This window comes from Clinocottus analis, unplaced genomic scaffold, assembly GCF_023055335.1.
Source record: "Clinocottus analis isolate CAN_PGR_092001 unplaced genomic scaffold, fCliAna1.0.p SCAF_17, whole genome shotgun sequence".
In the NCBI taxonomy this organism is placed as follows: domain Eukaryota; kingdom Metazoa; phylum Chordata; class Actinopteri; order Perciformes; family Cottidae; genus Clinocottus; species Clinocottus analis.
Genome location: NW_027175898.1, coordinates 17693266 through 17714651, shown reverse-complemented (window position 1 = coordinate 17714651; position 21386 = coordinate 17693266). Strand labels below are relative to the sequence as shown.

At 44.8% G+C, this 21386-nt stretch overlaps 4 protein-coding genes across 4 annotated transcripts; 3 read left to right on the top strand and 1 right to left on the bottom strand.

Moving 5' to 3' along the window:
* Positions 1–3346: 3346 nt before the first annotated feature.
* LOC137787865 (olfactory receptor 10G6-like) lies at positions 3347–4873 on the bottom strand. Its single transcript, XM_068580603.1, has 4 exons — positions 4512–4873; positions 4057–4256; positions 3791–3904; positions 3347–3405 (listed from the first exon to the last, which is right to left on the bottom strand). Exons 1-4 carry the CDS (start codon positions 4871–4873, stop codon positions 3347–3349), a joined length of 735 nt encoding a protein of 244 aa, XP_068436704.1.
* Positions 4874–7364: 2491 nt separating this feature from the next.
* Positions 7365–9764, top strand: LOC137787864 (olfactory receptor 52E4-like). The gene is made up of 5 exons (XM_068580602.1): positions 7365–7726; positions 7955–8181; positions 9316–9395; positions 9543–9656; positions 9741–9764. Exons 1-5 carry the CDS (start codon positions 7365–7367, stop codon positions 9762–9764), a joined length of 807 nt encoding a protein of 268 aa, XP_068436703.1.
* Positions 9765–11227: 1463 nt separating this feature from the next.
* Positions 11228–12175, top strand: LOC137787863 (olfactory receptor 8G17-like). Its single transcript, XM_068580601.1, has one exon. It carries the CDS (start codon positions 11231–11233, stop codon positions 12173–12175), a length of 945 nt encoding a protein of 314 aa, XP_068436702.1. The 5' UTR covers positions 11228–11230.
* A 3172-nt stretch (positions 12176–15347) lies between these two features.
* LOC137787861 (olfactory receptor 8G17-like) lies at positions 15348–16313 on the top strand. Its single transcript, XM_068580600.1, has one exon. The coding sequence runs from the start codon at positions 15351–15353 to the stop codon at positions 16311–16313; it is 963 nt and encodes a 320-aa protein (XP_068436701.1). The 5' UTR covers positions 15348–15350.
* Positions 16314–21386: the final 5073 nt, after the last annotated feature.

Sequence of the window (21386 nt, the reverse complement as noted above, 5' to 3'; positions counted from 1 at the left end):
GCTTCAGTGTTTTAATGTTTAATAACTTCATCACAACTTCAACTAAACTGTTGATTTAATTAAACTTTTCACGCCTGTTTTCAAAGTAAAAAATAAAACTTCTTTCTTTGCAGTGTTTTTATTCTTCATGATGTAAAAACAAGAGCAGACGTTTCACTGTAACTGCATATTTATTAAATATGAACATCTCATGTTATTCTCTTAAAGGACCGAACGCTCCTTTAAGAGTGCACCAAGTGCACCCTGTGTGTGTGTGTGTGTGTGTGTGTGTGTGTGTGTGTGTGTGTGTGTGTGTGTGTGTGTTGATTTGTCAGAAGACACATTTACACACTGTAGTTTCAATGAGACATTACAACGTCTCATTGAAACTACAGTGCGTTGATGTTTGTGGGCTGGTTGAGTCTTTGAGGCAGAACATGAATCTTCATGTCTCATGAAGTCTGAACGGACTCCAGACTTCAAACTGTGACCTCGTGTCCATCACAGAGCTTCAGAGTTCACTTCATATCGCCGCTCTATGTTCAGCGACCTCACAACAAGTACAGAACAACTGCAGCAGAGGGAGCTACAGAGCTGCCAGAGAGAGTGTGTGTGTGTGTGTGTGTGTGTGTGTGTGTGTGTGTGTGTGTGTGTGTGTGTGTGTGTGTGTGTGTGTGTGTGTTCTCTTGGCTTCACTTCGACAAACATTCCTATCAATGTGTTGCGACACGTTAACACAACACGGTAACACAACATGTTACTGCCTGTACGGTGGCCCTGGAAGGTCACGCCAGGTTTTCATGGGCTTTGCTTCCCACAATGCCTTGCTCTCTGGCGGCCGACCTGCTCAGCTGGAGAGCAGCTCTTCCAGCCGGCGATGAAGCGGGTCAGAAGCTCTCAGCCGGTTCTGGTTCATGACGGCGTTTCAGTCCCGAGGCAGCAGCAACAAGATGGAGGAGCATGAATGAAGGGTGATGAGGTCGTCCTCCAGCTGAGCTGAACACACGGACGTGACCTCACAGACGCTCTGACCGTAGCCGTAGCTTAGCATCACATTCACCACCCCGAGCACCAACGTCCTCCGTCACTGGAACGCATTGAAGATCTGTTCTCTCTGAACGACTCCGCAGCTCGACTTTACCCCACACACACACACACACACACACACACACACACACACACACACACACACACACACACACAGTGTCGTCATAATTCCAAAATGTCGATCTGCATTTGTTGTGCAACTTTGTTCTGAACAGCCAAAACAGTTAAACCAACAGTATGAACTGTTGCATGCTGGGAGCTCAGGGGACTCAGTTACATCACCTCGCAGACGGTAACGAGCGTTAACGCCTCTCACACTAATGGGGCCATTAATGAGGTCCGCCGCGAGCGGCTGCCACGCTAAACACTTATGAGCGGCGCCGGGCGGTAACCGGGCCCCGGAGCCGAGCGAGGGGCGGGGCCCCAGAGGGCGGGGCCCCAGAGAGAGCGCCACGGCGGCTTCAGGCGCTAATGGACGCCCCGAGGGCCACGGGCCTGCTCCTGTGTTACCTCATGCTGCTGAGGCCACAGAGGACACACACATGTTGTGTTACTCTGTGACGCACACGGTCACGACAACCGCGTGACTTTACTCTTCTTCCTCGCCGCGGAAAGAAAGTTTGTTCTGTCTTTGAGTCGACAAATCAGGAAGAAAACCTCCTGATGCGCTGGGAACCAGTTCACAATGAACCGGTCCATAATGAACCAGTTCATTATGGACCGGTTCATAATGAACTGGTCCATAATGAACCGGTCCATAATGAACCAGTTCATTATGGACCGGTCCATAATGAACCGGTCCATAATGAACCGGTCCATAATGAACCGGTCCATAATGAACTGGTCCATAATGAACCGGTCCATAATGAAGTGGTCCATAATGAACCGGTCCATAATGAACTGGTCCATAATGAACCGGTCCATAATGAAGTGGTCCATAATGAAGTGGTCCATAATGAAGTGGTCCATAATGAACCGGTCCATAATGAACTGGTCCATAATGAACTGGTCCATAATGAACCGGTCCATAATGAACTGGTCCATAATGAAGTGGTCCATAATGAACCGGTCCATAATGAACCGGTCCATAATGAACCGGTCCATAATGAACTGGTCCATAATGAACCAGTTCACAATGAACTGGGTTTCTTGAATTGGCATGGAAGAACTTGACAGAACCTCAACAATAACCAAAACTTCAGGTATGAACGAGGACATTGGCCACGTGTCCAGCAGCCAGCAGGTTGTTGTTTCCAGAACACACAACAAAAGGTCTGCAGGCTCTCTTGTCTCCAGAGGACAGGGTTTCCCTGCCCTCTGGCCCTGAACGCCTCACTGCAGCTTTTAATTCTATCATCCTGCCGGTCACTGAGAGCTCTGGGAGCTTCGAGGCCTCCAGGACTCACACTCCAGCTGCGTCATTACAACACAGACGAACCACAACACACACTCTCCCAACCTGACACAACAGCTGAGATGAATCCATTATTGGTGAATGTATTGTCATTTAATTGTTTGTGTTGTTTTCCATCTGAAAGCAGCTTCAAAGTGATCAGTCGTCTGCAGAGCATCCAGAGTCCAACAGCACCATGAAGACGTTATGTCACAACCTAGGAACTCGACTATGATACATGTTTTGTATAGAAGTTGAAGTTTTGCTTGGAAGAAAGTATTCAAACAAGGTGCTTAGTCGTGAATATTCTCAATAAATTGTATTGTTTCTCAGCCAGAAGCTGTCAAATCAATATCTCTGATACGTTCACCATGTACAGATGAATTGAGTGATGAAGTTCAAACTGTGGCATCATCTTCTGAAAGTGAACTTTCCTGTGTGACACGGTGGCAGTGTGTAATCCCAGCAGAAGGACAGGACGTCCCTGCAGGGTTCCCATCGCCACTTCCTGCTAACCACTAATGAACAGGCTGATAACAACAACAACAACATCAACAACAACAACAAACAGTATTCCATTACTTCTGGAATGTTCTTAGAGAACTATCAAGATACTTAATGTGCCGCTGAATCAATTGTACTGTGGTTTTAATAAAAGTTGAAAGTTGGCAATGGACTTGGGGACTGTGATGTATAGTATACAATCATATTTTATAGTACAATAAGGCAATATTTTTATGTTTTACATTTTAGTTCTTCTTTCCTGTGTCCTACATCAACCAATAAACCAATAAAACATATGCTGCTATATGAATCTGTTAACTGGTCTCATGAGTGTTTTCTGTCTTTTATACTTGTTGATATTACTCAAATAGCCCTAATGGTTGAGGAGATATTCTGTATTTACTGCGGGGATGCAAACATTGACTATCTTTGAGAACATGTCTGGGTCTTAAGGTCCGAGGAGGCGAACAGGATCACATCATCTGCAAACAGCCGAGCGGATCCCACGAGGACTTGAAGAGTGAAGAAGAGCTCCTGATGAAAAATTCAGCCCCCATTTTGGGAGCCAATGGAGCTCAACAGCTATCAGGATGGCATTGACCTTAAGAAGTTAAACACTTCTAATTTTTTTCCGACGGATGTGTATATTTAAAAAACGCTTGATGATGCTATCACGTAACTCTTTACTGACCAGTCCATATATGACGGGGTTGACACCTGGTGGAATGATGATGAACATGATGCTGAAAAACTTCTTGATATTTTGTGACAGTGAGGGGAACCTGTGACTTATAATTATGACCAGTGTGGCTATTTGGTAGAGGACGTAAATAATAAGATGGGGGGCGCACGTCTGAAAGGTCTTACTCCGCACGCCGAGGCCAGCGCTGCCTCGTTTTACACAAGCATGCAGGATTCTGGAGTAGGAATAAGCAATGATGAGGAAGACGCTTGAACTTATAAACCAGTAGATGACCAGACCTAAAAAACAAACAAATATGTTCAATTATTCTGTGAGTCAGGTGTCATGAAAACAGTGCAACATGCTAAATTTGCTGAACACCTTTCGATGAGGGCCAAAGTGAGACAACATATCGTTTATTTGCTCCGTTACTCTAAATGAAAGCAGGTACCGTAGATGTCATTGATGGGGGTGGGACTGCAGGCCAGGTTCAGGATAGCACGGTTGCTGCAGTAGACATGTTGGATGGTATTGCCACACAGCGGGGAATTCAAGTGGAGGAGGAAGAGCACAGCAATCAACAGCACAGCGATGAACCAGGCCAGAGCGCAGCAGGAATGTAGCCGAGCCGATGTCATGATGGACTGATACCTGAGTGGTTCACACACAGCGATGTACCTGCAGAAGGAGAGTCAACAACACACACACACACACACACATCCAGAGCTGCTTTACAGTTACAGATTAAGTTTAGCAGGATCCTAGCCTATCAAACGGTCTGCATCCGTTTTAACCTGACCAAAGACAACAATTACCAGGTAATAAAAGGTACACATGTGAGATGGTTTTCAAAGTGTTTAAACGAAGACTTCATGCATGACATTAAAAGACTTGACGTTTCTGTACCTGTCATAGGCCATCACACTCAGAATAGTCTGCATTGCCGCGCCATACGTGTGCACAGAGAAGGCCTGGGCGATGGCCGACACGTAGTCGATCTTCTTCTGGCCCATCAAGAAGTGCATCATGAGGCGAGGCAGCACCGCCGTGGCCCCCAGCAGATCACAGACTACAAGGTTACACACCATTATGAACATGGGCCTGTGCAGGTTCTTGTCCAGGACAATAACACACAGCACCACACCATTGGCCAACAGCATGACTATGAAGTAAACCAGAGCCAGGAAGAAGAAGAAAGCTCCATAGCCAGGTGGCACATAGAAACCCTCCAGCTGGAAGACGATGGGCTGTTTGAGAGGCTTTACCATTGTTACGTTCTCCATCCAGAACCGTGTGCTTCTGTGAAACAATGACAGTTCATCAAAACCCTCCAAACCTCTCACACATCATATACAATAATAATCATTTCACTCACAACCACAGGTTACATTAAACTCCAGAACAGAGTTTTAAAATGTGAACTTTCCCTGTAATTCTTCAATGAAACAGTTTACAAAGTAATACCTGCAATAAAACCACTGACATGTGTCTCAGAGCAAATCAATGTTCCATCAAACCAATACAAGTGAAATACCTCAATGTAATGTCTAGTGATCAGAGCAATGTTCAGGTGTTTGTGTAGAGCCTAAAGCCTCTTCCACCCTTCCATCCTCTCTTCAGAGCTGATGCTGCTCTGACGTGTTGAGGAGAGTGTGTTCGCTTATAATCATTTTACTTTGTGCTGTGTATGTCCAGTAGTAACCAATCCCTCGATAGCAACGTTGCTGTTGACACATCAACTCCACCTCCTGCAGCCTGCATGTCTGAAGCTGGCACGGAGATCACTGCTTACGTGTAAAAGGCGACTTCCTTGAAATGATTTGTTTCCACAGAAAACAGAGCCCACGGGCTGCAGACCGGGGTGCTGGTTCCCATCTTCAGGAAGGGTGACCAGAGAGTGTGCTGAACTCTCAGGTATCACACAGGTCAGCCTCCAGGGGAAAGCTTATGCATTGTCAAACCTTGGATTCAAGAATCGCGGAGTCCGTCCCGGTCGTGGACCAGCTCTTTACCGTCAAAGACCACTGGAGGGGTTCTGGGAGTTTGCCCAACCAGTCTACATGTGCTTTGTGACCTTGGAGAAGGTTTTCGACTGGGACCCCTCCAGTAGTCTTTGAGGGTAAAGAGCTGGTCCACAACCAGGACAGACTCCGCACTGCTCTTCTCAAATCTGAGGTTCGACAATGCATAAGCTTTCCCCTGGAGGCTGACCTGTGTGATACCTGAGAGTTCAGCACACTCTCTGGTCACCCTTCCTGAAGATGGGAACCAGCACCCCGGTCTGCAGTCCATGGACTTAAAAAGGCGTGTCAGCCAAGACAGCCCAACAATGTCCAGCGCTTTCAGCATCTCAGAGCGGATCTCATCCACCCCCGGCGCCTTGCCACCAAGAAGCTCTTTAACTCTCCAAGAAACATGTTGGCCAGGTTTAGAAGTTCCTCAAAGTGTTTAACTCCAGCAAAGCACAAAGTCCAAACCTTCTCCAGGAGCTTGGTTCCAGAGCCCTTGCTGTGCGTGGAGGTGAGCCCAAGTATATCTAGCTGGTACCACTCCACCTCCTGCACCAGCTCCAGCTCTTTCCCTGCCAGCGAGGTGACGTTTCACATCTCTAGTGCTAGTCCGTGCTGCTGGAGATCGCCCAGGCCTCCCGCCCGGCCCGCCGCTCGGTTTGCATAGCACCCGACCCCGATGCTCCTCCCTGCAAATGGTGAGTCCACAGGGTGGATTGGAAAACCCTTCCTGGTAATTTTGTGATTTGTTGTATTGGGCAATTCAAATAAAATGTATTGAAAGAATAAATAATTTGAATGTGTCTTTACTTTTTATGATTCCCTACAGCTCAGTAACAGGTGGTCGACTGGAACAATGTGAGCTTTGTGGATAATTGTCAGACTTTCTGGGTAAAACCTGGTCTGATTAAAAGTAACGGCATTCACTCCACTTTGGACCGAGTGGATTTAATATTTAGAAATCTGACCGAGTTTATCAACAGACCGAAACCATCACACCCAGAATTGAGACCAAGAAGCAAAGTTCTTCTCTGCTCTTTGTGAGCCTCTTTCTTTTCCAGGCCTGGAAATAATTATTTTTAAATTCCATGACTTTTTCCAGGGTTTTTTTTTAAGAACCCCGTTGAAAAAGAGTAACCAACCAATTATTCATGCTTAGCTTTGTGTCTTAAATTAAAATATTTTTCTGTGGAAACAAATCATTTCAAGGAAGTCGTCTTTTACACGTAAGCAGTGATCTCCGTGCCAGCTTCAGACATGCAGGCTGCAGGAGGTGGAGTTGATGTGTCAACAGCAACGTTGCTATCGAGGGATTGGTTACTATTGGACATACACAGCACAAAGTAAAATCATTATAAGCGAACACACTCTCCTCAACACGTCAGAGCAGCATCAGCTCTGAAGAGAGGATGGAAGGGTGGAAGAGGCTTTAGGCTCTACACAAACACCTGAACATTGCTCTGATCACTAGACATTACATTGAGGTATTTCACTTGTATTGGTTTGATGGAACATTGATTTGCTCTGAGACACATGTCAGTGGTTTTATTGCAGGTATTACTTTGTAAACTGTTTCATTGAAGAATTACAGGGAAAGTTCACATTTTAAAACTCTGTTCTGGAGTTTAATGTAACCTGTGGTTGTGAGTGAAATGATTATTATTGTATATGATGTGTGAGAGGTTTGGAGGGTTTTGATGAACTGTCATTGTTTCACAGAAGCACACGGTTCTGGATGGAGAACGTAACAATGGTAAAGCCTCTCAAACAGCCCATCGTCTTCCAGCTGGAGGGTTTCTATGTGCCACCTGGCTATGGAGCTTTCTTCTTCTTCCTGGCTCTGGTTTACTTCATAGTCATGCTGTTGGCCAATGGTGTGGTGCTGTGTGTTATTGTCCTGGACAAGAACCTGCACAGGCCCATGTTCATAATGGTGTGTAACCTTGTAGTCTGTGATCTGCTGGGGGCCACGGCGGTGCTGCCTCGCCTCATGATGCACTTCTTGATGGGCCAGAAGAAGATCGACTACGTGTCGGCCATCGCCCAGGCCTTCTCTGTGCACACGTATGGCGCGGCAATGCAGACTATTCTGAGTGTGATGGCCTATGACAGGTACAGAAACGTCAAGTCTTTTAATGTCATGCATGACGTCTTCGTTTAAACACTTTGAAAACCATCTCACATGTGTACCTTTTATTACCTGGTAATTGTTGTCTTTGGTCAGGTTAAAACGGATGCAGACCGTTTGATAGGCTAGGATCCTGCTAAACTTAATCTGTAACTGTAAAGCAGCTCTGGATGTGTGTGTGTGTGTGTGTGTTGTTGACTCTCCTTCTGCAGGTACATCGCTGTGTGTGAACCACTCAGGTATCAGTCCATCATGACATCGGCTCGGCTACATTCCTGCTGCGCTCTGGCCTGGTTCATCGCTGTGCTGTTGATTGCTGTGCTCTTCCTCCTCCACTTGAATTCCCCGCTGTGTGGCAATACCATCCAACATGTCTACTGCAGCAACCGTGCTATCCTGAACCTGGCCTGCAGTCCCACCCCCATCAATGACATCTACGGTACCTGCTTTCATTTAGAGTAACGGAGCAAATAAACAATGTTGGGTATATATATATATATATATATATATATATATATATATATATATATATATATATATATATATATATACATACATATATAGCAGCTGTGAGCGGGTCCTCGCTCAATCTGGCACGTCGGGGGCGCCTGCGGGGTGCCGGCTTGCCCGGCCGAGAACATACGCCCACCTGGCGCACGTTCTCGGCCGGACGTGCCCTGCGACCCTTCGGCGCCCTCTAACGAACCATACTCACAAGGGTCTTGAGATCATCCCTGAACAGAATTCAAGTCAATCGGATAAAAATTGTAGGAGGAGATACAGTTACAAGAAAGTCAAAAAAAGGCGAAAAATGACAAAAATGCGCTAAAAATCCCAAATTGGCTGAATTACTGTACCGCCCCCTAATGTTTGAATTACACGACTGATTTATTGCACGTTAAGGAATGCAATGTGCACATACACAAAAAGTTTGAAGTCATTAGTCTATAAAGTTCTAATGTTATGAAAATTTAAAATTAGGACACGCCCCTAAGAGGTTAATTGGTCTGATTCTCCTCAACGCAATGAGATATTAGAAATCTTTTAAAGCAGTGTCGAACATACAGATTCATTAATGATCCACAGGAAGTTTGGTATGAATCGGACAAAGCGTTCTAGGATTAAAGTGCAAATATGTGTTTTTCACAAAATTCAAAAATGGCGGAAAATTTGGGTCGGTGGACTTTGTGGGTCTGAGAGGCGTTTTTGTGGAGCAGGTGGAGCTGGACATGTGGGACGTTTTTCAAGTCAATCGGACAATCTGGGCGAGGGGCGTCGCCAGTTCAACTTCTAGGAGGCGCTAGAGAGCCATTTGTTTTGACATAAAATTGACACCTATTTCATACGTCTGTTTTCACCAGTCTGGACGAGCGTGCAGCATTTGGTGAGTTTTGGAGTATGACCAGTCCGTAGGGTCCGTCAGTCGCTCAGCCCCTAAATAGCCAGAACTTTGTGACTGTGTTTAGTTCAGCAGAGAAGGCTTAGCAGGCGCCGACGGCCCGCCACTGTCATGTTGCACTGTTTTCATGATACCTGACTCAGAGTAATTGTACATTTTCTTTTTTTTTCGTAGGTCTGTCCATGACCTGGACTTTGAGTACGAGCGTCTTCCTCATCATTGCTTATTCCTACTCCAGAATCCTGCATGCTTGTGTAAAACGAGGCAGCGCTGGCCTCGGCGTGCGGAGTAAGACCTTTCAGACGTGCGCCCCCCATCTTGTTATTTACGTCCTCTACATATTATCTTCACTGGTCATAATTGTAAGTCACAGGTTCCCCTCACTGTCACAAAATATCAAGAAGTTTTTCAGCATCATGTGCATCATCATTCCACCAGGTGTCAACCCCGTCATATATGGACTGGTCAGTAAAGAGTTACGTGATAGCATCATCAAGCGTTTTATTTATTTACATGTCCGTCCCAAAAAAAATAGAAGGGTTTAACTAAGTCTCTGTATTGCTCATAGTTGTGTTCAACCCATTTTACCTGTTGTAAAGTTTTCAATAGTTTACCACATTTGAGCCGATTGGTCCAGATATTTCCTCATTTCTCTGCTCTTTAGTTACTATCAACTATCACTTCTTTCCTTGTTTTGATTTCTCAGACTTATCGCTGGCAATGTTTCATAGAAAAATGTATAAAGCTAAAATTTCTGGACATTTTACAAATAAAATGACAACAACATCTGTGCTTCTTCCCGATGTACAAGGTCCCTAACAACTAATCATTGATGATTAGAGCCGGTAGTCAGTCCAAGAGGAACCTATTGAAATAATATCGCTCATTATTTTACAGTGTGTTTTGGAGTGGGGAAAAAGAGGTGATTGGGCGAAACCTTATGTTTCCAAAATGTTCACAACCATCTGATTTGGTGGAAACTCTTATCTAATTTGTGTGTCTGGCAAAAGTCGGAAAAAAACTGCTCGCTAGCGCCCCCTTTAGTTGTAAAAGCTATCTATCCATAATTTACACCGATGATGTTCGGTTGGGACTACAAAACAGTCAAGCAGACCAATAAGCTCCGCCCACTTAGACTTTCCGCCATTTTGGATTTTGTAGAAAACACATTCTTGTCTCCTAATCGCTGGTTCCGATTATTCCAAAACTTTCTGTGGATCATTGTTGGTTCAATGTGATCAAACAATACTTTCAACTTTGTTTATATCGCATTGCTTTTCTAAAATATGAATAAATTCACCTCGTAGGGCCATGGCTTGGTACGTCAATACCCTTAACCTCCATTTCACTTGGCCTATAGCTTCAAACTGTGCAGCATATGTCGACATCGTGTTGCTTAGCTTGCTCACATTCTTTCATAATATTCCAACATTAGCAATCATTGTCTGATAGGTGGAAACACAGTGAAGTGAGTAAGTGGACAATGTAATTTCTGTAAATGTTTTTTGTTTGAAAATTAAACTGTTTGTGGCTTTAAATCCCTCTTTATGAGCGGTGTGGGCTTTATGTTTGCTAACCTGTAATACAGCAATATGTGTCTTCTGTTTCCTGTGCTCATGGTTGAAATATCAATGTCAATCACTTATTACACATTTTATTTTGAATGAAGATATTTTCTCTGTATCTTTTGTTCCAATTAAAGCTGAGAAACAATCAGAAGAATCCGTCACTTTTTCTTTCGTGAGGAAGCGGTTACTTCTTGACTCACATTGGGAATCATGAATGTTGCATCACATCACCTGACGTAATAATTCCCACTACAGTAATGTCGTGTCTCTAAAAGTCAGGAGCTCATGACAGGAGGAAGGTGTCAGTAGTGATCGAGGACGGCGAAGATGAAAGAATGAGGAACGAGAGACACTTTAAGGTGACTTTATTAATCTGCTAGTGAGTGTTTCTTCCTCATCTCTGATCAATGTCAACACAATATATTCACTTCTGTAGCTTTTAATGTTGCTCATACATCTCTGTCTTTGAGAATACAAAGATATTCTCTGTGACTTTAACATAGCTTTGTTGTTTCAGGTTGATGGAGAACTACACCTTTAACAGCCCCACGCTCCAGCTGGAGGCGTTAAATGTCTCAGAAGCGTCTGTCTACCCGGTCTTTCTCTTGTTTTTGTTCGCCTATCTGTTTTTAATGGTCGCAAATATGAGCATTGCTGTTCTGATTCTCATTGATAAGAACCTTCACCAGCCGATGTATCTCCTTTTCTGCAACTTGCCCTTAAATGACATTCTTGGAAATTCTATCCTGATGCCTCGTTTGCTTCTAGACATGATGAAGCCTTCCTCTGAGCTCTTCATCAGTTATTATGAATGTGTGGTGCAAGCTTTCACCACACACATGTTTGGTACCACTAGTCTCACCGTGCTCATGATCATGGCGTTTGACAGATACGTGGCCATCAGTAACCCTCTGCGCTATGCGGCCATCATGACCAACAAGATGCTGATGAAGCTGATAGCTTCAGCCTGGGGAGTGGCTCTGGTTCTGGTCGGGGTTCTGCTCGGTCTGACCATACGGCTGAACCGATGCAGGACTCTGATTGAAAGTCCTTACTGTGACAACGCCTCTCTGTTTAAACTCTCCTGTGAGAGCGTGTTCATTAATAATGTGTACGGCCTCACGTTCACTGTGGTTCTGTTCACGTGCTCCATCGGCAGCATGGTTATCACCTACACAAAGATTACAGTGGTGTGTCTCACCAGTAAGAGCAAGTCTCTGAACAGTAAAGCCTTGAAGACCTGCAGCACTCACCTGGTGGTGTTTCTCATCATGATGTTCAGCGCGCTGTCTAACATCACTCTGCATCGCTTCCCTCAGTTCACAGACTACAGGAAGCTCAGTCGCATTTTGTTCCACATTGTCCCCGGCAGCCTCAACCCCATCATCTACGGAGTGCAGTCCAAAGAAATTAAGATTTTTTTGACGAAGTTTTTGGAGTCCAAAAAAGTTTTGCCATTGTCATAAAGAGAGTTTCCTCTTTTTGTTTGTATATTTTTAACATACAATGTGAGCTCACTGTGCTCCTGACTTTGTCCTTTATTAGTGCTAATGCATTAATGCTGCTAATACTTTTCACTTATGTTGTAATTTCACAATGTTTGTTCTGTGCATGTGTTGCGCTGCTGCTCCTCCTGGGAGAGGCATCGCTCCTCAGTTGCTCCACCTGACTCATACCTTTGTTTTTTGTCAGGTTTTCCTGTTCGAGGACGGACGATGTTTGTACACTGTAAAGATTGTAAAAATCAAACGTGTGATATTGAGCTTATCAAATAAAAATGCATTGAAAAAACTGCAATGAGAATGTATGACGACACAAAGTGATGAAGAACATTAAATGATGGTGACGGGATGATGCCGAGTGTCCTTTATTATTTAATTTACAAATAGGCAATCTGTCATTTTTAAAGTATGAAAACCAAATCATGAAACGCATTATAGTCAAGCTTAATAATTAAGAATGAAACATTTATATGAATTGCATACTAATGAGTGTTCATGTTGGAATAATGATTTTTAAATGAGGAATTAAGTGTTATTTATGCTTTACTAATGCTAAATAGTGTGTTGTTATTATAAGGTTTTACTGAACAATTACCATTTCAGCCCCCACTATGAAAATAGCCACAAAATTACACAAACATCTAAACCTATATTATATATATATATTATTTGATTAATTTGCGTCTGTGCATTGACTTGCATGTGATGTACTCGTGCAAAAAATGTGCAAATCTTTTGTTGTGAACGCAGCATTAGACAGAACGGAGGCACGTTGTAGTGAAACTATCTCTGGATTCCAGCTCAGAACTGATCGCAGACACATTGAGCTCTTTGTTTAGCCGGTTCTGTCAAAAAGGACCAAAAGCCCCTTAAAAGAAGAAACACAGTCAAGTGAAGACATACATTCTGCGTTTATTCGTGCTACTACTGCTATTACCACACTGTCTATTGTACCGCTTCTGCATTTGGATTGACTGTCACATATGCAATACAATACATTATGTTGATGTTCATTCAAATGTGTGATTAGTGGTATTGGGCTATACAATTTAATTAAATCGAAAAATGGGCCCTGAGGGTAAACACTGATGTGGCAGCTGGACCAGGCCAAAGAGGGAAAAGGGACTACCCATAATGTGCTGTATTTTTGTAAACATTTTATTTTCTGATAAAGACATACATGTTCTCTGTATATTTTTTTCATTAAAAGCACAGCACTTACTATAAACCTAAGCTCTCTGGTGGGGTAACATGGTACTATGATCTCTCTAGTGGGGTAACATGGTACTATGATCTCTCTAGTGGGGTAACATGGTACTATGATCTCTCTAGTGGGGTAACATGGTACTATGATCTCTCTAGTGGGGTAACATGGTACTATGATCTCTCTAGTGGGGTAACATGGTACTATGATCTCTCTAGTGGGGTAATATGGTACTATGATCTCTCTAGTGGGGTAATATGGTACTATGATCTCTCTAGTGGGGTAATATGGTACTATGATCTCTCTAGTGGGGTAATATGGTACTATGATCTCTCTAGTGGGGTAATATGGTACTATGATCTCTCTAGTGGGGTAACATGGTACTATGATCTCTCTAGTGGGGTAACATGGTACTATGATCTCTCTTGTGGGGTAATATGGTACTATGATCTCTCTAGTGGGGTAATATGGCACTATAAGCTCTCTAGTGGGGTAATATGGTACTATGATCTCTTTAGTGGGGTAATATGGTACTATGATCTCTTTAGTGGGGTAATATGGTACTATGATCTCTCTAGTGGGGTAATATGGTACTATGATCTCTCTAGTGGGGTAATATAGTACTATGATCTCTCTAGTGGGGTAACATGGTACTATGATCTCTCTAGTGGGGTAATATGGTACTATGATCTCTCTAGTGGGGTAATATGGTACTATGATATCTCTAGTGGGGTAATATAGTACTATGATCTCTCTAGTGGGGTAATATGGTACTATGATCTCTCTAGTGGGGTAATATGGTACTATAAGCTCTCTAGTGGGGTAATATGGTACTATGATATCTCTAGTGGGGTAATATAGTACTATGATCTCTCTAGTGGGGTAATATGGTACTATGATCTCTCTAGTGGGGTAATATGGTACTATAAGCTCTCTAGTGGGGTAATATGGTACTATGATCTCTCTAGTGGGGTAATATGGTACTATAAGCTCTCTAGTGGGGTAATATGGTACTATGATATCTCTAGTGGGGTAATATAGTACTATGATCTCTCTAGTGGGGTAACATGGTACTATGATCTCTCTAGTGGGGTAACATGGTACTATGATCTCTCTAGTGGGGTAATATGGTACTATGATCTCTTTAGTGGGGTAATATGGTACTATGATCTCTCTAGTGGGGTAACATGGTACTATGATCTCTCTAGTGGGGTAATATGGTACTATGATCTCTTTAGTGGGGTAATATGGTACTATGATCTCTCTAGTGGGGTAATATGGTACTATGATCTCTCTAGTGGGGTAACATGGTACTATGATCTCTCTAGTGGGGTAATATGGTACTATGATCTCTTTAGTGGGGTAATATGGTACTATGATCTCTCTAGTGGGGTAACATGGTACTATGATCTCTCTAGTGGGGTAATATGGTACTATGATCTCTTTAGTGGGGTAATATGGTACTATGATCTCTCTAGTGGGGTAATATGGTACTATGATCTCTCTAGTGGGGTAATATGGTACTATGATCTCTTTAGTGGGGTAATATGGTACTATAAGCTCTCTAGTGGGGTGATATGGTACTATAAGCTCTCTAGTCTCTCTAATATATTATCTATACATTTATTTTCTTAGTTTAGTTTCCAAGCTGCAGCATTCTAGATCAACTGCAGATATTTAACAGACTTCTTAGATCAATATGGTAATGGTGATGAGGAATTGCAGTATTCTGGTCTGAATGTTGCATCACATCACCTGACGTAATAATTCCCACTACAGTAATGTCGTGTCTCTAAAAGTCAGGAGCTCATGACAGGAGGAAGGTGTCAGTAGTGATCGAGGACGGCGAAGATGAAAGAATGAGGAACGAGAGACACTTTAAGGTGACAAAAGATATTCTCTGTGACTTTAACATAGCTTTGTTGTTTCAGGTTGATGGAGAACTACACCTTTAACAGCCCCACGCTCCAGCTGGAGGCGTTAAACGTCTCAGAAGCGTCTGTCTACCCGGTCTTTCTCTTGTTTTTGTTCGCCTATCTGTTTATATTATTCGCAAATGTTGGCATTGCTGTTCTGGTTTTCATTGATAAGAACCTTCACCAGCCGATGTATCTCCTTTTCTGCAACTTGACCTTTCACGAAATACTTGGAAATTCTATCCTGATGCCTCGTTTGCTTCTAGACATGATGAAGCCTTCCTCTGAGCTCTTCATCAGTTATTATGAATGTGTGGTGCAAGCTTTCATCGCACACCTGTTTGGTACCACCGCTCACACCGTGCTCATGATCATGGCGTTTGACAGATACGTGGCCATCAGTAACCCTCTGCGCTATGCGGCCATAATGACCAACAAGATGGTGATGAAGCTGACGGCGTCGGCCTGGGGAGTGGCTCTGGTTCTGGTCGGGGTTCTGCTCGGTCTGACCATACGGCTGAACCGATGCAGGACTCTGATTGAAAGTCCTTACTGTGACAACGCCTCTCTGTTTAAACTCTCCTGTGAGAGCGTGTTCATTAATAATGTGTACGGCATCACTTTCACTGTGGTGCTGCTGACAGCTTCACTCGGCACCATGGTTATCACCTACACAAAGATTACAGTGGTGTGTCTCACCAGTAAGAGCAAGTCTCTGAACAGTAAAGCCTTGAAGACCTGCAGCACTCACCTGGTGGTGTATCTGATCATGGTGTTCTGTGGGATGTCTAACATCACTCTGCATCGCTTCCCTCAGTACTCGGACTACAGGAAACTCAGCATTGTTTTGTTTCATGTTGTCCCCGGCATTCTCAACCCCGTCATCTACGGGATGCAGTCCAAAGAAATACAACTGTTTTTGCGCAAATTATTTCAGTCCAAGATTTCATTTCATTTTGGTACATTTACCAACAAAACATAGAATATGACCTCAGGCTGCTCTGGAAGCGTATTAGGACTTTGAGCACAACTTTCTGCTTTTTTTTAGTGCTATTCCTGCTACTACTACTATATGTGTGTATATTTATAGCTTTTGTCATTTGAATTGACTTGTTGTCATTTTATAATGTTTATTCTGTACATATGACATCCTCTCTACCTCTTCCACTGACATGGATTCTGGTAACCTGGATTGTGTACCATGTGTATACTACTCATTATATGTACCATGTGTATACTACTCATTATATGTACCACGTGTATACTACTCATTATATGTAACATGTGTATGCTACTCTTGTATTTGTGATTTTGGGCTATACAAAATAATCTGAATTGAATTGAAGTCCATTGCACTTATGATGAGTGGGGGGGGGGTTATCTTTATTCCTTGGGTCCAAACCATAGACAGCGGATGTCGTTTGCTGTAGCTATTGTAAAACCCTCTGTGGAAAAATTGGGATTCGTAAGATTTAGCTGTTCTAATAAAATTTGACAGAAAAAATGAATGCCTGGACGTATGATTACTTTTTATTTCCCTGAAGCTCAGTAATCAGCGGTGATCCCTGACAATCGTCTTATGAGGAAAGTAAAATGACAAGGGCTTTGTACGATCTACTGTCTGTATATCTGAAGACAGATATGAGTTCGAACATAATAACCTTGAATTGTGACAATGAGTGTTGCTTTTCTCTCAATTATGTGAAATTAGTTTTAGACTAAACTCAGATGGCCAAAGTCATTGCTTAGAACATAAGAGTAGTTTTGAGCAACAACATAGACTAGACAAAAATGAAGAAAACCCTCACTAAAGGTTGAACCACAGCTAAGTTAAAGAAAACAAAAAACAGGAACAATCTGAGTTAAATACATGTTTTCTGAGGGCAAGCCAGACTCCAGGTTGTCTAAACATAATCCAAATGGAACATGCCTCCAGTTTCAGTCTGAGTAAAATAATATAATATTGATAAAAAAAAGTGCTGTATAATTCAAAAAAGGAGCAAACGTCGACCTAAAGATAATGAAACTGAAATGTGATAATAATAACAATGACCGAATCTAAACTGATAAACTTAGTCCAGACTGCTTCCGTGAGCCCGACAGTGAGGCAAAGTGTTTGGACTCTTAATTCACGTCTCTGGACAGACTCCGAGCAGCTTGAGGTCAATCTTGACACTGAAACTAATGTATGAACTAAAAGACCTTTGTAAAGGCTGAGCCGACAAGGACGTATGACCCCACCTCTCTGGTTTTGCTAAAATGTACATTCTCAGGAGCAGAAGCATCGGGTGCGATGCAGACTGGACGGCGGGCCAAGCAGGAGGCCAGGGCCAGCCGATCTCCGGCAGCATGGATTAGCTCTAGAGACGTGGAAGCTCCTTTTGCTACCGGGGAAAGAGCCGGAGCTGGTGCAGGAGGTGGAGTGGTACCAGCTCGACGTAGTCGGGCTCACCTCCACGCACAGCAAGGACTCTGGAAACAAGCTCCTGGAGAAGGGTTGGACTTTGTCCTTTACTGGAGTTGCTTGTGGTTGCAGGCGTCTGGCGGGGATCCTGTCCAGGAGGTCTTCAACTCCAGATACTGACCCGGACGAGGGACATCGTAGGGCGGGAGAGAAACCCGACCAACACGTCCCCTGGAGAGGGGGCAGCGCCTGAAGACTTGGGGGTGGTTGCACCTTTATCCCTGGCGGAGGCTGCTAAGGTAGTCAAAGAGCTCCTTGGTGGCAAGGTGGGGGATGAGATCATCGATGCCAGGGTGCTGGAAAGGAGGCTCCGACCATTTGTTGAACCACAGAGTCAAGAAGAGCAGTGGGGACTGCGCCCTTTTACTTCTTCTGCTGTTCGCATTGAGGATAGACCCAACCGGTCAGCTTCTATTGTTTCATGCTTTAGCGCCCATAGCATTAACCCTCTCACTGCTGCTTGCACTGCATCAATGTTTTCAGGTAACATAATGTTCTTTCTAACAAAAGTGGAACGCTGACCAAGTAAAAAAGAAAAGGACACATTGGCAAGGCCTGCGGTTCTCAATTGTTGGTATTCCTTTAAATACAGAATTCATTTTGGGAAAAGTACATCAAAGATATTGCTTGGGTATTCAATTCATCCTTCCATCCATTTTCCGCCACTTATCCGGGGTCGGGTCGCGGTCGCAGCACACCTAGCAGACCGACCCAGGCTTCCCTCTCACCCGCAACATTTTCCAGCTCGTTCTGGGGGACCCCGAGACGTTCCCAGGCCAGCCGGGAGATATAATCCCTCCAGCGTGTCCTGGGTCTTCCCCGGGGCCTCTTCCCAGTTGGACGTGCCTGGAAAACCTCTAATGGGAGGCGTCCAGGAGGCATCCGGATTAGTAGACCGAACCACCTCAGCTGACTCCTTTCGATACAAAGGGGCAGCAGCTCGACTCCAAGCTCCCTCCTGATGTCCGAGCTCCTTACCCTATCTCTAAGGCTGAGCCCGGCCACCCTACGGAGGAAGCTCATTTCGGCCGCTTGTATCCGCAACCTCGTTCTTTCGGTCACGACCCAGAGTTCCTGACCATAGGTCAGGAAATCCACCGGGTTCCGGCAGAGAACCATGGCCTCAGATTTGGAGGCGCTAACCCTCATCCCTGCCGCTTCACACTCGGCTGCAAAACGCCCCAGCGAATGCTGGAGGTCACGGTCCGAGGAAGCAAACAGGACCACATTGTCTGCAAACAGCAGAGAGGCGATCCTGAGGCCCCCGAACCGGATTTCCTCCGCCCCCCGGCTGCGCCTAGAAATCCTGTCCATGAAAGTCACAAACAGGACCGGTGATAAAGGGCAGCCCTGACGGAGGCCAACACCCACTGGGAACCTGTCTGACTTAATACCGAGGATACGGACACAACTCCTACTGCTGGCGTACAGAGACCGGATAGCCCGTGCCAACGGATCCGGCACCCCGTACTCCCGCAGCACCCCCCACAAAACTCCCCGAGGGAACCTGGTCAAAAGCCTTCTCCAAGTCCACAAAGCACATGTAGACTGGTTGGGCAAACTCCCAAGACCCCTGTACTTGTCTCGCAAGGGTAAAGAGCTGGTCCACTGTTCCACGACCGGGACGGAATCCGCACTGCTCCTCTTGAATCCGAAGTTCGACAAGCGGTCGGAGTCTCCTTTCCAGCACCCTGGCATAAGCTTTTCCCGGGAGGCTGAGTAGTGTGATACCACGATAGTTCGAGCACACTCTCCGGTCCCCCTTCTTGAAGATGGGAACCACCACCCCGGTCTGCCAGTCCATGGGCACTGTTCCCGACCCCCATGCGACACTGAAAAGGCGTGTCAGCCAAGACAGCCCAGCAATGTCCAGCGCTTTCAGCATCTTAGGGTGGATTTCATCCACCCCGGCGCCTTGCCACCAAGAAGCTCTTTAACTACCTCAGTGACCTCTGCCAGGGATATGGGTGCACCCACCCCAAGGTCTTCAGGCGCTGCCCCCTCCCCAGGGGACATGTTGGCCGGGTTTAGGAGTTCCTCAAAGTGCTCTTGCCACCGCCCGACAATGTCCCCAGTCCGAGTCAGCAGTTCCCCTCCCCCTGCTGAGAACAGCCTGGGGTAGGCCCTGGGGTAGGCCCTGCTTTCCCTTTCTGATCCGCTGGATGGTTTGCTAGAACCTCTTTGAGGCCAACCAAAAGTCCTTCTCCATGGCCTCCCCGAACTCTTCCCATGACCGAGTTTTAGTATCTGCGACCGCCGCAGCTGCAGCCCTCTTGGCCTGCCGCTACCCGTCAGCTGCTTCAGGAGACCCCTGGGCCAACCAGGCCCGAAAGGCCTCCTTCTTCAGCTTGACAGCTTCCCTCAACCCCGGTGTCCACCACCGGGTTCTCGGGTTACCACCGCGACAGGCACCGACGACCTTCCGACCACAACTCCTGGCGGCCGCTTCCACAATAGAGGCTTTGAACAAGGTCCACTCGGATTCCATGTCCCCAACCTCCCTCAGGATGCGTGAAAAGTTCTTCCGGAGGTGGGAGTTGAAGACCTTCTGGACAGGACCCTCAGCCAGACGTTCCCAGTTCACCCTCACGACACCTTTGGGCTTGACAGGTCTTTCCTGCCGTCTCCCCCGCCATCTGATCCAACTCACCACCAGGTGGTGATCAGTTGACAGCTCTGCTCCTCTCTTCACCCGAGTGTCCAAGACATACGGCCGCAGATCAGATGATACGATTACGAAGTCGATCATTGATCTCCGGCCTAAGGCTGCTAATTCATCTTCTTCATTAACAAATATATTTTGACTACAAACCAGCAAAGAAAAATCCTTTTTCATGGTGCATCAAAATGGTTACCACATAACCGGTCGTGATGACCAACAGTCTAACTTGACCCCAGCTTATCCCTGTCTTCGGTCTAACATAACCCAAACATGTCCTTGTCTTTGGTCTAACATAACCCCATCCTATCCTTCGAGACCCTGCTTAAAATCCCACAATATTTTCTTGGGGTCTATCTGGGTCCGCACTGTCCTATCTAGACATAATGTAAAACATAATACTCAATTTATGTAATATATAATATTGTGTACTGTTTATTTTTGTATGAATTTAATCAACAAAACTAAAAAGATAAGTCATGTTTTTCGGAAAAACAACGTTCAACATGTGTGTGTGAGATCTAAAGTCAAAACTATAACTATAACTCTCAGACGGCCAAGAAAGGGTTGTTTGTGAATTCTTGCTTCATAACTCTTCATAAATCTCCCACTGAGAATTGAACTGCGACTATATTAAAGTGCAATCAAGGAGGAGAGGTTTGTTGAGTGTTAGCTAGCAACAGACACACAAGAAACTGCCTAAAGACGGATGAACGAGAAGACTCCCAGGAGGCATCACTAAACAACAAACAGGCCAGTCTTTCTCTAAAACAAACATTGAACATGTTTGATCAAATTATACGCAATTATCTCTATCTTTATTATTGATGTATTTAGTCTTTTATTGAAGTGCATTTTCCAGTAGAACCTCATTGTTTATGTTGCTTGCAGTTATCTGTAAAGTGTAAACTGTGCCGTGTCGTTGCAGGTTG

What these genes read in the sequence shown, in the direction of transcription:
- LOC137787865 (XM_068580603.1), bottom strand. Translation starts at nt 4,873, where the DNA reads ATGGTAAAGCCTCTCAAACAGCCCATCGTCTTCCAGCTGGAGGGTTTC. An exon ending in AGTGTGATGGCCTATGACAG is followed by an intron (nt 4,257 to 4,511) that starts GTACAGAAACGT and finishes TGAACCACTCAG; the next exon opens with GTATCAGTCCATCATGACAT. An exon ending in CCCCATCAATGACATCTACG is followed by an intron (nt 3,905 to 4,056) that starts GTACCTGCTTTC and finishes TTTGTTTTTTAG; the next exon opens with GTCTGGTCATCTACTGGTTT.
- LOC137787864 (XM_068580602.1), top strand. Translation starts at nt 7,365, where the DNA reads ATGGTAAAGCCTCTCAAACAGCCCATCGTCTTCCAGCTGGAGGGTTTC. An exon ending in CCCCATCAATGACATCTACG is followed by an intron (nt 8,182 to 9,315) that starts GTACCTGCTTTC and finishes TTTTTTTCGTAG; the next exon opens with GTCTGTCCATGACCTGGACT. An exon ending in AGCGTTTTATTTATTTACAT is followed by an intron (nt 9,657 to 9,740) that starts GTCCGTCCCAAA and finishes CCTGTTGTAAAG; the next exon opens with TTTTCAATAGTTTACCACAT.
- LOC137787863 (XM_068580601.1), top strand. Translation starts at nt 11,231, where the DNA reads ATGGAGAACTACACCTTTAACAGCCCCACGCTCCAGCTGGAGGCGTTA.
- LOC137787861 (XM_068580600.1), top strand. Translation starts at nt 15,351, where the DNA reads ATGGAGAACTACACCTTTAACAGCCCCACGCTCCAGCTGGAGGCGTTA.